This window comes from Aphelocoma coerulescens, chromosome 2 (assembly GCF_041296385.1).
Source record: "Aphelocoma coerulescens isolate FSJ_1873_10779 chromosome 2, UR_Acoe_1.0, whole genome shotgun sequence".
NCBI classification, from domain to species: domain Eukaryota; kingdom Metazoa; phylum Chordata; class Aves; order Passeriformes; family Corvidae; genus Aphelocoma; species Aphelocoma coerulescens.
In genome coordinates, this window is record NC_091015.1 from 115,137,931 (window position 1) to 115,153,154 (window position 15,224).

A 15,224-nucleotide genomic window follows, 5' to 3' on the forward strand; every position below is an offset into this window, starting at 1 on the left:
TTCTTATCCAACAGCTGAATTAAACTTCCTAGAAAGCCGGCTGTGACACAACAGGACGGGATGTGAAGGGCTTATTTCTTGACAGAGCAAACCAGGAAGGCTTCTCAGGAGCCCAGATAGTGTTCTTCAACAAATGAGCCTCAGAAAACCTCAGCAAAGGAAACAGAACAGGAATGAGCCAGTTCAGCAATGGGATAATTAGTCAGAGCAGGTCTGGGGCTCCAGAGAAATCATGTGGCCAAACAGATGGTCTCAGGCAAAGTAGCTTGAGAGGTTTCCACCTCTCAGAAGTGTGAATTCTTGGCTGCATTTACTTCTCATTGTTAGCCTTCATTTTTACAAAAGCTCTGGTTTTATTGGTCTCTGTGTGTAACGCAGATGGTACATAAGCTTGGATTAATACTGGACAGGTCATATTTCTGGTGTTCTGTTTAGCTGGCTGGTTTTCACTCCCATGAGTGAGAATACAACAAACCATAGGGCCTCAGAGAAACTGAGAAGATGGGTCCTACTATCTGTGTGAGTAGAGGTTTTGTGGCGTTCAGGGAGGGAATTTAGAAACCTTCCCACAGTCTGGTCCAGTGTTCACAGGAGTCCACGGAGCACAGCATAATATTTGGTTTTGCCGTGATTTATTTCATATAAGGAAGCTTTTTTCTTCCTTTATGAATAAAGGAGGAGTTCAGGGGCTTTTAATTCCCCCAGTTAAATGAACCTGGGAAGTACCATCATAAAAAAAACATTATGAAGCACTCGAGCAGCTTGTAAATACTGAGGGTTTTATTTCCACTTCACATGGTCTCCAACAGACTCTTAAACAAGACCAGTTACAATTTAGTATGCCCAGAGATTCCATGATTTTTCCAAAACGAAGGAAGTTCTCAGTAAACGCTGTACATAGCCAGTTGAACTGCTAACAATAATTTAAAAACTCTTTTTTGTATAGTAAATGCAAGAATACCAGCAATAAAAGTACAGTACAGGTAAATTCACAACAATATTACAGTGAAACAGTTTGACTCACATTTATGTGATGGTACAGTAGCAGTATGTACATGCACTAAAGTGCGAGGACCCAGAGGCATGCAAGTCAAGTATTGTAGGTGTATTTTACAGCTAACTCTGTAAGACTTTCTGAGGCATTCTTTTCTCTTTTTTTACACATTTACTTGTGTTTACCTGTATTCCCCTCCATCTCAATTAATTACAAGTCTAGTGAACGAGCTTAATGGCTTTCTTCACTACTTAAAATGCTTCAGACAGTTGAAGCAATCTTTAAGAACCTTACCTTTAAAAACCAATAACACTGACATTAAAATAGAATAAAATTAACTTAAGACCCTAGTTTTACATGAAATTAAAAAAAAACGAACCCAAAATACCCCAAACCAAAACTGAAAACATAACAGTGCAAATATAACCAAAAGGCAGTCAGTATTTGGAGAGAGCGCGAGCACGTATTCAAATTCCCTTAAAACTTAATTTACATTTTATTTTAAATCTTACTTTATATAATTTTAACCCTTTTTTTTGTTTTCGTTAATATACTGTATGTAGAAAAGATGGAGACAAAAATAGTTTTCTCAGCTATGAAAAAAATTAAGTTATTACAGGCACATTAACTGTTTCATTCTAGAAACACCTCTGTTTCCCAGGTCGGACATTCAGCAGCTGTGTCTGAGAACATTCTTTGACCTCTCCAAGCGGACCTCCCTCCTTCGCGGCAGAGACGGCTGGCGGGCGACCTGGTGGAGGCGAGTGGTGGCCCACCCTGTTCCCGTATGGAGTCAGGCCAGCTCGCCTCCCTGGCTGGGGGTCTCTGCCAGCAGCTCCTTGCTTCCGCACTCCTCTGAGGAAGTCAGATCTCCGGTGGACTGCGACTGTGAGGCAGTAGGGGAATGTGAGGCCCATCGTGACGGTGGGCGCCGGTTCGCTGGTCTCTCTGGCCGGGAGAAGCAGGGTTGGAGGGACGGGGCTAGTGCAGAACAAGGCAGTTCCTTGGCAGCCAAGAGAGCAAAACAGTGGTTAGTGACTTGCATTAGAGACCATCGGGATGCGCGAAGAATTAAGAAACAAAACTGTCAAACTGAAGCTAAGCGTGTGTCGTGGCGTGGGACAAAAGCAAGCAGCGAACATCTGGCTGTGTGTGGGCTCCAGGTATCTGCATGTGTGTCCATGATTTATGGAACAGGTAAAGAAACAATGAAAGAAAGAGGGATGAGTTGGAGTAGCTGACAAACTTCCATTTGCTATTTCTCCTCGTGCTAGAAAGAGAAGAGCTGAAAAAGTACATTTGCATAATAATTCAGGAAAATCCACTATTCAACACGTTACTCTAAGTGCTCACCTGGCATAAAAAGGCCAGGTTTGGCATTTGCAAGAGGGGTGAAAAATCAACCACTGCCTCCTTTTTTTCACTTCAGAATTCAGACTGACATGCAGGAGACTTCTTAGCACAGAATAATGACTACAGGGGTAGTTATGATCTCCAGCTGGGTTAAAGATGAGGCTTACTTACACATTTCATTTTCTGGAACACCACTTCTAACTGCCAGTTACTGAAGCCTGAATTACAGGATTCAGAGGTACTGTGTGTTAAAGGCAACATTCACAGAAATGGAAATTTTATTCCTTGACCAAGTCTCCACTGTTCTGGCTTGGTTAGCTTGCCTTTGCAATTAGAAACAATCTGCAGTTGTGATTTTTCACCCTGGAACTATGTTGGTAATGCCTCTAATATTCATGGACTTTGCTCAAAGTACAGCTGGGCTTCCTGCCTCGCTCTGAATGCTCCCTACATCAAGATGAGAGACTGTGGAAGCAAGTCTGTCTCATAGGGCCAAAGCCAAACTTCTGAATTTCACTGCATACTTTGCAATTTATAAAAGCAAATCAGAGCAGTTTGCCAGCCTCTAGCAATGTGTACACTAAGCAGCAGTCACTGGAAAGTACAGGGGAGTTCAATAAAAACCAAAGTCAGAATGCAAACTGGTGATAAATGAAGAGAGAGACCCAAAATGATACAAAGCAAAGGAAAAGCTCTGGCACAGTAAGGCACAGGGATACCAAGGTAGCCAGGAGGCAAGGATTCATCACACTGTTTCACATGGAGAAGGAGAACAGTGACTAAGGATGGGGAATATAGGAGTAGGTAACATGATGTGATTGACAGTGAACAAACAAAGTGACACAACGTTGAACCTCTCAATTGCAGTGGAAGACCAAACATGAATGTCATAGGACAGAAAGACCAATTTTGAAGACACAGAGCTGAGGTATGAGAAATGGAGCTGGTGAGACCTGTTTTGGAGAGAGTGCTTTGTTGGACTCGGGGAAGCCTCAGTGATGGGTCAACCTTGGTGCCTTTGGGCAACATGCAGCCAATGGGGTGATCTACAGCTGCACACCAGTGCTTGAGACAGAGCTGTGACCAGCTGCCCTCGGCACTCACAGAGCACCTCAGCCTGCACCCCCTCCTCTCTGCCTCCTCACCCCCCGCCCCATCTCTGCACCATGAATTTCACAACCCTTGCTAAAACAGCAGTAAGGCTGAATTGGTGCTAACAAAAAGATTGACTGTGTGTCCTTACTTCACCTTATCCCATTGTGCCCAGGGCAACATATGGTCTGTGAAAGCTGCCACTAGACTGAGATTTGTTAAGAGAAACCCATCTGTGCAGGAACAGTCATGAGCAGCACAACATGGTGAATTGAGGCTATGAGATTTTGAGGGTTTTGTCTTAGCCTCTTTCAGAAAGGAGGCTTAAAATGATATCTTTGTAGTCCTGGCTGCTTTATCCTAGTTTCAGAGCAGTAAATCAGAGTTAGCACTGCGATAACAACATTTATTTCCACTGCTGCCTCTCAGTTCAAAAGCCTCTCTCCAGCATGCCTGCAGATGTTGATCAGCTTTTACCAAACGGCAGGGTTAAGCTCATCTTATCTGCGATGTACACATGTCCAGCACCACACAAGGCTGTGCTGGTGATGGATGTTGCTCCAAGGCCAAAAGTGACTGGCAGTGTAATCTCATAAAGTGCTGGCTGCTGAGTCAGTCCCCCCCACCTGCAGAGTGGAAATCCAGCCATGACAAGGAAACTCTACAGAATGGTTTGTGAAAACCCCTCCTCCCTTACTACACGTAGCTCTCATAGCTAGAAATGTTTTTTTAAAAAAATAAATAACCTATGGGTAATTTAGTTTGGTAGTTGCTCGGGGGCGGGGGGGACAGGCAGCACTTCTTAGCCTGGGCACTGAAAATGGGAAAGATTATTTCAGCTTCAGTTTCTAGCTATTTCCTATAACAGGCTGTCAGCCACCATGGCTATGCCTATATTAATTAATAAAGAAAACAGTTTTCTCTTTTCCCTGAGGCAGAATGGATGGTCACAGCTTATGTCTCCATAGTGTCTTCCCTCTACCATGGCAGCAGCAGCCACTGGACAAAACTGGGTGCAGAACTGCTTAATGAGCAAAGGTGACTTCAGCCTTTAACCACAGGCTGGTGCTGAAGCCCCCTTCCCAGCCCTCTCCACCTGCTGCTGTAGCCAGAGCTGGAGGGAAGGCATTCTGGGGCAGCCAGAAGCCCTGCACAGTGCTGTGCATTTGTAAAAAAAAAAAAAAAAAAAAAAACGAAAAAAAAAAAAAAACCAAAGGAAAATAAAAGAAAAAAATATGTTTGTCATAAATCTGAATCCCTCCCCAACGTTTTTGCATACCTTTGTATGCGCACCTTTGTGTCAGTCTTAAATTTTGCCAATTTTTAAAAGCTTAGCAAAAAACCCCAACAGCACAAATTTTGACTAAAGTGTGATCTCTTCATAGCCTGTGCTGCTGCAGGACACAGCAGGTGAGCTCCTATCCTGAGCTCTTCCTGACTGTCACATAGAAAGGACCCCACAGGGATGTTAGGTGCGTGCCAACACCTCTGGAGTTGTGGCCATTTATTTCCCTCTCTTAACCCACATGTTCAAGAATGACTGCTTTCGGAAAGCTCTGGAAACAAGGTAGAAAGGACTTACAGCAGTGAGGCAGGCAGGGTTAGAGTCCCCAGGGGGCAGTTAATAAGACAGTTTGGTTCTGGACAGAACAGACAGAAAAGAAAAAGAAAGCAAGTAGGTTGGAAAGAACTGTTTTAATAGATTATTTTTTTTTAAAGTGAAGATTTCATGTCAGCAAGAAAGAAGTCTCCAGGTGTTACTACTCATTCAGATCATGTTACCAGTGTTATCACAGGGAAACTAATAATCAAAAATAAAGATAAGCTGCTAGCAGAAAAAGATTTAGAAAGAAAGGAAGCAAACAAACCAACCTTTTACAATCCTAGCACAGTTTCAGAAGTGGACATAGCAATAAACAAATCAAACATTTCTACTCAGCAGAGAAAGATATATGTTATCCTTTGCCAACCTTGATTAGTGCTAGGGAAAAACCACATCACTGTAAGAGGAATGATTTTTCCCTTTGTTTGATTTCAAGGGAGAGTTTCTGCTTAGGAAATCTTTAACAAGCAAGAAAATGACAGTTATTTTGTGTTGCTCACACTTACGTTGCTCAGGTTTCGTGACAACCCTTTGCCTCACCTTTCTCCCTTGTTTCTCTTCAACAGTGATGCTGGATGGGAGACCCAAGTTTAACCAAAAGCCCTTTAGTTCTGACAACGCGTTCCCTGATTTTCAACATTCCCCCACCTGTGCTGAATGGCTCAAGGTGGCAAGCCTGTGGCAATTGCTCTGCCCTGGAGAGCAGAGGATGCAGCACCTGCCTTCTCATCTGTGGGTCTGTGTGGATAGTCCTTTCACAGCACTGTCTCCAGAAATGAGTCTGACTCCCAGTCCAGGACAGTTGTGTAACCTCCATGATCTACACCCTTGCTAGTCATAGAAGCAAAATGTTCGTAAAGCTCTTATGTGGTTGGTTAGGTAATGCCAATCTGCGTTTTTAACAGTAAAATGTATAAATCCTATGATATGCAAGTAAGATAGGAGTTCAGTGAATTATCAGGATAAGACACTAGTAGGCCACACTTTGTGGATATGAATTTCCTTGTAAGCAGCTCTGGGCAAGTTAGAAAATACAAAGTTATTGCTATTCTGTATGCATATACTCTCACATGCACACACACATGCACATAAATAGATAATTATATATATGGACTAGGTTTCATTTTTGCAGAAGGAATATAAAAGGAAATGATGTAACTAAACAACTCAGAAGCTCAAATTAAGGAAAAGTCACCAACAGGCGTTGCATGCAAGTTTAAAAGTCATTAGTATGCCATGGCTGCAGAAAGCAGAAGGCGTTTGGTGGTAAGAAGGGCACTTGGCCAGAAATTAACAGGTGAGAGGGTAGCAGAGCAGGGATCTACAGGAGGGTGGAAGTGTTGTATCAGCACTGCCCCAAGCACAAACCTGCCTCCTTCAAGATCATAATTCCCTGAACAGCTGTGTCTGGCTTTCTACAAAATGTGCTAAGTGGAATTTGTACAAAGTGTAATTTGTGTGGTCAGGGTAATCCAGAAATAACCCAAGGCACCTGCAGAGTCTAAACTTTTTTGTGGGTGTTTTTTTCAGTAGCGAACCCACGCTTCCCTTGAGTACATCTTCCAGAGCACCACCTCACTTAGGAAAAACCAAGCTCATTGTGTGAATGCCCACCAGTTTCCTTTTCAATCCACATTCCTGAGAAATGCCAAGAGCAGCCAAAGAACAAAACCTGTGCATCTAGACTGCAGTCATAACAGCCGTGTAGGAGTTGCAAGGAGAAACAAGTCATAGCTCTAAGACTCAGAACTCAAAAAATTAGGCAAAACATACTGAGAATTCACAAAAATGAGCAATTTTCTGCAAGTTTGATGGTCAATGAGTTCTTGCTAAATAACATTGACCCAAATCTCTCTGTGCATCAAACTTAGGTACTGTCGCTGGCTTGTATTTTGCCAACAGCAATTTGAGATGATGCAGGACGACATCCATCTACTTGTATTTGAAATCTACTGAGACAGTTAAAAGATACAGGAGGAAATCAAGAGTTTCCAGGGATGCCTTGAAGGCAAAGCTGAATTGAACTTGTAAGAGTACAACACACTTCCTAATAAGGACCCGTCATGTATTTCCAGTATTTCAAACTGAGGACAAAATACAGAGATAGCTGGAAAAAGTGAAATAAATGAGGCTGCTTCCCACTTCTATTCAGTCTGAGGTTTGTGCACAAAGACCACTCTCACTCACTAATAGTTATAATGTGCATGTGGTTTCTTTTTTTTTTTTTAATGTAAAAACATCCCCGCTTATATCTGTTTAAACTGCACAGAGGGAATATATCCTTAGGTTTGGATTGTCTGTTAGGCAAAAAGATCAGGTCCTCTGAGCAGTACCTACAAAAGAGGAACTGACTGTACATTGAGAACCACCTACTGGGGCAATTAAACTGCAGATCAAAGGTTTTGGTGCTCAGGTGCCCAGAAATCCTTCACACCAAATGTTGAGTTAGAACATGGGGTTTGAACCTTCCCTTTTGAGGTATCTGAGGCAGGAGTAGTAAGAGTCTGCCCAGTGAAGGCAAGGTGGATGCACAGGGTGTGCAGGGGTCAAGGAGCTACTACTTCCCTGGAGCCAGGGCTCACCCCAACACCGGGATGCTAAAGGGGCAGCACAGGGCAGAGAGGGTGAGGAGTGCCTGCCCCTGCCCTGGGAACTGTCACCTACCAGTTGTACACACCCCTTTTCATGGCTGTACCAGACAGGCAACATATGCACGTGAGAGGTGGGCATAGTTCAGCTTTTCTAGGCTTCTTCAGAGTAACACTCTCAAGTGCTCTCAGAGGTTCACCAGAAACAGGAGGTTTAAATTCTGGTAACTGAAAGCTTTCATCCATCATTACACCTTTATTTGTTGATTGCTCTTGCGCCTGAGACTGACCCCCAACATCTGGGCACACTTACTGAGACAGATGATAACTTTTACACTGTTGATGACAAAATATCATCAAGTAGTTTTTAAACACTAAATAAGTATGTGTTTAGATTAGTTGATTATATGTGTATTTTTTGCTTTTTGTTATTTTTGTGAGGCAGCAGTAGTCAGTACCAAACATCATGTCATTCAATCACATTCACGGACCTGAGCCAAACTTAATCAGATACATTCAGAAAAGATATGCTGAAGGCCCTGAAGTTTTGCTTCAGGGTGTTGTAGAGGCTATTTTTCACACAAACTTGTTAAGACCCATTCTTGTGTAGGAGAAAGAATCTACCTTTCCATCCAGCATAAAAATGTACTCAAACCTAGAGTCCCTAGAGCATCTGTAACATGTGGTGTGTTTTGTGACAGGAAACCCTTATCCCAGTCATTCAGGGAAGAACCATTTTTATCCCATAAAGGATAAAACTCTTTTGATGTTTTCAAGCCAGATAAGCTGCCAGGATAGAAACTCAATTCCTTCATGCATTCTTCAGTGACTAATCCAATAGCTTCATGACTGGAAATCACTGGTGGTACCAGGACAGGACTAGGATATTCACTGTAAATACTCACTAGGACTGCAAGAGACCTCATAATGCGTTTGTTCAAAGAAGAGTGCATTTAGCTATAGGAGGAAAAACAAGCAAACTCATTACCTCTATGGACCCTGGATCTACTTTGACAATTTCTCCTGTGCTGTTGTCATTGCTAAGATTTGTTGGGCTGTGTGAAGGTAGCCTTCTCTCTTCCTTTAAGGCATGCTCCAAAAGTTTTTTATTCAAGATCCTGGCAGCATTTTCTGCAAGTGTGTACCCTGGAGGTGCAGATAAGTCCTGCCTAATACTTGTCACCTCAGTTCCCTCTTCCTTTTGTGTCTCTGTCCCCAATCGGAGAGGACTGGGTGATCTGCCACGGGCATTTGTACATGGCTCCTGCAACGTGCCCAGTTCTGGTCTGGGTTCTGCTGACCTGGACCGGCTGCCAGATCTGGGGCATTTTTGGAAGGTCTCATGAAAGATGGGGCTATGGTCAATGATGTTGAACAAACTGGAGAGGCCATCGTTGATAGTAGTGTGGACAGGACTCTCCCGTGTGGTAGTTGATCGAGCCCAAGCGGACTCACTGAATCCTTTCTGAGGTGTGCCAGGCAAAGTCCGGTTATTTGGCTGGTCTGATTTGGGAAGGACTTTTCTTTGCAGCTTTGGAGAGCCATATTTGGGGGAGCAGCATGTGCGTTCAAACTTAGCCTGGACCTTTTCAATGACAGGGGTCACTTGCCTGCTTCTTAGGCTTCTGGATGGTGAAGAGACAGGTGTGGACCCCCCCTTTGGTGTCAGACACTTGTGTGGACTGCTGGTGATACTGCGCAGGGTTTCCGTCTGCAAGCCGACGCTGATGGTCTGGGTGGTCTGTGTCCCCGTGGTTCTCATGCCGTTGGTTTGGCACGCGGTGTCCTTAAACTGAGGCTCTGCGGAATTGGAGCGTATTGCATTCCGGACAGAGAAAGCGACCTCCTTCATGTCATCGCTCATGTTCTTGGACATCTCCAAGCTGTGCAAGGGTGAGGCAAAGCCCACAGTAGTGCAAATAGGACGTTCAATGGGATGAAGACCGTTCTCCAGAAAATCTTTATGATGTTTGGCCAGGTCACAAGACCACCTTCCAAACATATCTGAGGAAGCACCTTTTGTCTCAGCAACGTTCCCCATAGCTTTGGTCACAGAAAACAGGAAGTCTGGCTCAGCCTGGCTTTTCCCTTCACTGCCAGCTATCACTGAGTTATCGAACCTACGGACCACCGGTGGGCTGTGAAACACCCGCACTCCCATTTTGTCCGTCACACTGTGACTCCTTGTTGGCTGCTTCTGGCAGTGCTCTGGGCTGGTCATGGTGTTGGTTGTCATAGTGACACTGGTGGTGAGGTACCACGAGGATGCCTGGAATGGATCTGAAGCAGGATCATTCCCGGCTTTTCCAATTTCTGTCCTTTCTGCCCAGCCCTCTGCAGGCTTCTCAGTTGCCCCACCATGATTCTTAGTGCTACTGTAATCCCAGTTTTTGTTGAACTCCTCAATGTATTTCAGATCATCAGGAGACAAGGGAGGGGTTATATCATCTTTGCTGCCAGAGGAAGGCAAATTTTTTTCTGGTAGAAATGGAGAAATATCCATCAGGCGCTGAAATTCTGACATGGAAGAAACGGACATTGCCCTGGAGAGAGGAACACAAGAGAGTCACTCATGTACCTGGAAATTGTCACAGAGTAACTTATTTTCATCAGCAAACTCTGAAACCCCCACTTTCACTATCTCCTTCCATATAAAACCACTTCAATCATTGAATCATAGACTGTTCTGAGTTGGAAGGGACCCACAAGGATCGTCCAAGTCCAACTCTTGGCCCTGCACAGGATACCCCAAAAATCACACCATGTGCCTGAGAGCATTGTCCAGACACTTCCTGAACTCTGGCAGGCTTGATACCATGACTACGTCCCTGGGGAGCCTGTTCCAGTGCCCAACTACCCTTTGTGTGAAAAACCTTTTCCTAGTTTTCCTTCCTTTAGCCCTTTCTTTCATTTAAGTCCCCTTTTATTATCTTTGAAATAGCTGTGAACACACACATTTGTGATGTGCCACTAAAAGTAATAGTTTGTTATTGGTTCTTAATTTACTGCTTTCTCAGGAATTACTTCTTGGCAAATATCTGTAGTGTGGAGCAGTAGGATGCATCTCAGAATGATACCACTCACAGAGAATGAATGTTTGTGACAATACTAGGCACAATTTTCAAAGCAAGTGTAGAGCATTTCTGACTTGCTGGGAAATCATCAAGTCCACCCCCATTCCTGAGACTTTCCAGGCTACACAGCTGGAGTGCAGTGATGTGGGACATCCAGCTGAGATGCTGCTACATTGAACTGGCTTGGTGAGTTGAGCTCATGCTGAAATTCAACCAAAGGGAATCTCTAAGTGATAATGCTGAATTTTTGGATCTCCCCCATTTCACTAATTTGTACAAATCACAGGCATTCAGATGAGTTGTCCTACTGTTTTGCTTTCAGAACAAAAAATCAAACTTTTTGAATGGGACTAAATAAAAATGCAAATGAGTGTTGCTATCAGAGTTGGTTCAATGAGGTAACTCCAGCTGGATGAGAAGCCAGCAAGCAGTGGTTTTCATGTATCAGTGATCCAGAGGATACAGCCACGTCACACTGTGAGTTTTTAATCCAAAGCTCCTGCAGCAGTTCAGGTGTGTCTCTGTCAGGGAGTCAGGTGAGTGTGGTTCTAAATGGATCTCCTAGTCAGATGCTCTGGTTTGCATCAGGAGGGCAATCTCAGAGAGCATAGGCTGGGTTCCTTTGGGATGAAAATGAACTGGAAGATGCTCTCCAGAAGCACAACTAATGCATTTTAAGGTTAGGTGGATATTCAACATTTGCGATAAGACGAGAACCAGTCCAAAGCAAAATATCCCTGACAGGCAGCAGCATATCAGGTCCTTGGCACCAAGTGTTTTCCTCTATTTATTGACATCTGCAGTGTGTACTTGCACTGCTTGCTAAGGCAGGCATAGCCTTCATTGCAAGCTGCAGCTTCATGCACTTTCATAGTTTGGTCTTTGTGTATGACAGCTGAATGTGGCCCGAGTTAATCAGCGTAGAACAGAAGTATATTGAGACAAATTAATCCCTGGGTAAATCCATTAATCTGGCTTTCAGGCTGTTTAGGAAGTGGAAGGGCTATGTCCTGGGTCTGCAGCTTGGGTGCAGAGAGTTATAGCTTCAGCAGCTGAGTATTTGCTGAACTCTCCCCTGTAAGTTTTACTCACCGTTGAAGATTTCCTTTGTGTGTTTCTTCCTCCTGAATGAAAACAGAAACAAGCAGGATACGTTATTTCTGAAGGTGTTGGTGGCATTAGCTTATGGGTCTTTTGTCATTCACTTCTCATTTGTTGCACCCGATATGTTTGTCTTTAAAAAGTGTTTGATTTTTCCTCTGATAAAGATGCTTAAATTGCCAGTGGGAAATATTCTTCGCTTTGTAGGCAGGAGAGTGGGCAATCCCATCAGGATAACACACTGCACAGGTAAAGCCTGTATGCCAAATCTACAACAGCCTTGAAGTTTTATATTCCCATGCAATCACAAATGGATGTAGGGCACAAATGGCTTTTTCCCACAATATATTGTTTTGGACCATATATTTTTGAGTGACTCTTTTCTGTGGAGGTCATCTGCTTTTTGCTAGAGATCTAGCTGTGCTGAAACAAAAGATAAACTGAGGCTCTTTGACGTAAGATTTCATTATACATTCTCTAGGAACCAACAAGTGGCAGCAGTTGAAATTCCTTAAGCTTGCTATATTAAATGTGTGGGAAGACTTGCTTGTTTCATACAGGGAATACCTACAGCTTGCTAAGAGCATTAAGATGTTTTCATAGCAGTTATTTCCCTGTGAAAATTCCCATAATGAGTTGGGGTTTTAAATAGATACTTCTGAAGCAATTGCTGTACAGTAATTCTAACTGTTTACTTATATTTCTAGTCAACTATAGGGAATACAACATAGGATCAGGGAAAAAAAAAGTTTTGGTACCATATATATTACTTTTATTTGACCTCATGAAATCAAGAACACTACCAAAAGTGCATTTCAAACTGGGACTGTTTAAAAACAGCACTGCTTAACTCAGCAAATACCTTTCTGGTATTTATCCCGGGTCAGGGAAAAAAAAATAGTAGTAAACTGATCCTCCTTGCATTCACTGTGGTATAATTCTGGAATAACATCTGTGGCTTCAGTGGAGTTACTGCAGAGTAAATCTGACCTAACTGAATTCATAATTGGCTGGATTGACTTCTACTGCAGTTAGTACCAAAGAGAAAACATAGTGGAAGGTAGAGTCAGCAGGCTGCAGTTGCCTCTGTGCATCCTCAGTTAAGCTACTCATAAACTCCAATCAGTCTCGCTTGAGCAAACCCTCTGAGGGAAAATTACTTTGTGCAGGTTTCCCTAAAACATGATTTGAAGGAAAGAAGCCATGCAAATATCACCAAGGACAAATTTTGCTGCCCACACTTTTGTTAATGGTGGTAACATCTGAAAAACAGAAGAGGAAAGAGAGATTTACTCTGAAAATCAGACTGAATTTGAAGGAATGGGAAATTAACCACAAAACTTAGTTCCCTGACAGTGTTACCAACATTCTTCACTGAGCACCTGGACATGTATGAAAAAAAGCTAAGAAATAATGTGCACACTGCCAGCCATACACTTAGGGCACCCAGGCAAGAAAATCTAACCAGAATGCATAGATACCTACAGCTATGTAAAAAGTACAGTCACACTTCTTGCCTCTCTTAATCTTTTTTTCTTTTCTTCCACTCAAAGAACTTGATTTCTCAATCCTTTAGCTTTGTATCACCATTTGGGGACAGGGAGGCTTGGTTTCATTCAGAAACAAGGTAAAAAAACTGTGAAGACCTGGAACTGATGAAAATAAGCCTGGCATGGTGCAGGACACAGACTACCTTCGCCATTTCCCACCGGCATTTTTTAGCACTGTGCTTTATATCTTTATGACTTGATGGTTTGACTTCAGGGTAGGTACTTTGCTGATTAATAACTTTATTTTTTTACCATCTCATCTCACTTACTCATGCTAATCTGTTTAGAAGGCAACCATGGCAGAACAATCAGAAGTGCCTCTCTACAGCACTTACTGCTTTACTAACAAAGTAAAGCCCATGTTTCTTCATAAATACATATCTACTTAAAATTGGAAAAGATTTAAGACCTTCTAAGCCAATATGTTGTGTCAAATATAGTTCTCATACATAATATGAATGGCCACAAGATAAAGTAATCTTTGGGACCTTCAGGCTGGCTCCCAGTTTCTCAGGTGACTGACACTGGTCTTATCAGCTCATAACAAAGAATGAAAACCTGTCCATACCAAATTCACTACTGGGCAAGTGTAAGCAGTGCCTGTGACACAATATCTCACTTCCTACAGCAGGGAAGCTGTACCAATTCTGACACAACAGATAACACGACAGCATGATAAAATGTAGAAGAGCTCATACTTCCGTTAATCCGGTCAAGAATTTCTCCCGCTCCAGCTGCCGAGAACGATGCTCATCAGGCTCGTCAGGGGAATCGAGAGACAGCGATTCCAGGAAGAGGTTTTCCGTGGCGCTGCACCGGTCGCTCTCCTTCAGCTTGGACAGCGACCGATCATCAAACTGGATGGTGTCGGAATCAGAGTAGGACCTGGACCCCATGGAACGAGGCACATGGAGGTTCCCCTGGGGCGGAAACGGCCGACGGCTGCTCTCGTTCTGGTCACACACCAAACCACCTCCTCTCCGTGGGCTCACTTCTTTCTGAAGCTGGAGACAAGGCAAATTAAAAGGAACAGCAATTACTTCTGCAGTGTATGGCATTTGGCAGAACTCATCCTTCCCCGGGAGCAAGGCACCCATGCCCTGCGGATTACCGCCCTGCCCCAGGGGTGCACCGCCAGGAGACACCAGCCCTGCTCTACTGGTCCTTCTGCAAAGGGAGATTTCTCTAGAACTTTGATGCTATTACTCATGGGATTTTGAGTGACTAAATGTGTATATGTGGAGTTTTGCTTATTTACATGTATATGTATACATATATACACACTGTGTATATGTGCATATCCAAAATAATGCAACTGTCTTTAATCTGATTTTCAGAGAAACAGATCAACACAGACTGTTATTTAAAAGCAATCTTGATAGCAATACAAGTAGAAGCAGAAGGAAGGGTGAGTAAATTGCCTTCTCATCCAAACAAACATATTTTTCTTCTGGTCAGCAACACATAGATTGTGCTTTTATGTCCATCACTTGTTTCCAGAGGTGGAAAATTATGCTTAACAAAACGAAAAACTTTGTTTTATAAATGGCCTAGCCTGAATGCATGGCTGGGAAGTTGACTATTTGTACAAAACATTGTCAAAGGGATGTATTAGGCATGCAGAACATGTTCAGAGAAAATGTGTGTTTATAGAAGGCCATCAAAGCCATTAACACTACACTTTTCAAAAACTGGTGAAGAGAGGGTGAACCATTAGTGAAATTGCCAATATTATAATTAGATTATGTGATCAACTTCTCTTTTACCTGTAAACACAACAGGATGGGTGAAGTAAGTGATAATTTCAAACATGATAAATGACTGCAGGAATCTGATAAGAACTCTGATGTTTTGCTAGAGCAGTGTGCT

General features: G+C 43.1%; 1 protein-coding gene across 4 annotated transcripts in view; it reads right to left on the reverse strand.

Moving 5' to 3' along the window:
• Nucleotides 1-777: 777 nt before the first annotated feature.
• Nucleotides 778-15,224, reverse strand: part of MTCL1 (microtubule crosslinking factor 1) — a 102,737-nt gene continuing 88,290 nt past the window's right edge. For all 4 annotated transcript variants that reach the window (XM_069004455.1, XM_069004452.1, XM_069004453.1 and 1 more), the window contains 4 exons: nucleotides 14,054-14,359; nucleotides 11,797-11,828; nucleotides 8,619-10,173; nucleotides 778-1,997 (listed from right to left, as the gene is read on the reverse strand). In XM_069004455.1, the coding sequence (XP_068860556.1) occupies nucleotides 1,788-1,997; nucleotides 8,619-10,173; nucleotides 11,797-11,828; nucleotides 14,054-14,359 (2,103 nt within the window). In that variant the 3' untranslated portion in view covers nucleotides 778-1,787. The remainder of the gene's footprint in view (nucleotides 1,998-8,618; nucleotides 10,174-11,796; nucleotides 11,829-14,053; nucleotides 14,360-15,224) is intronic.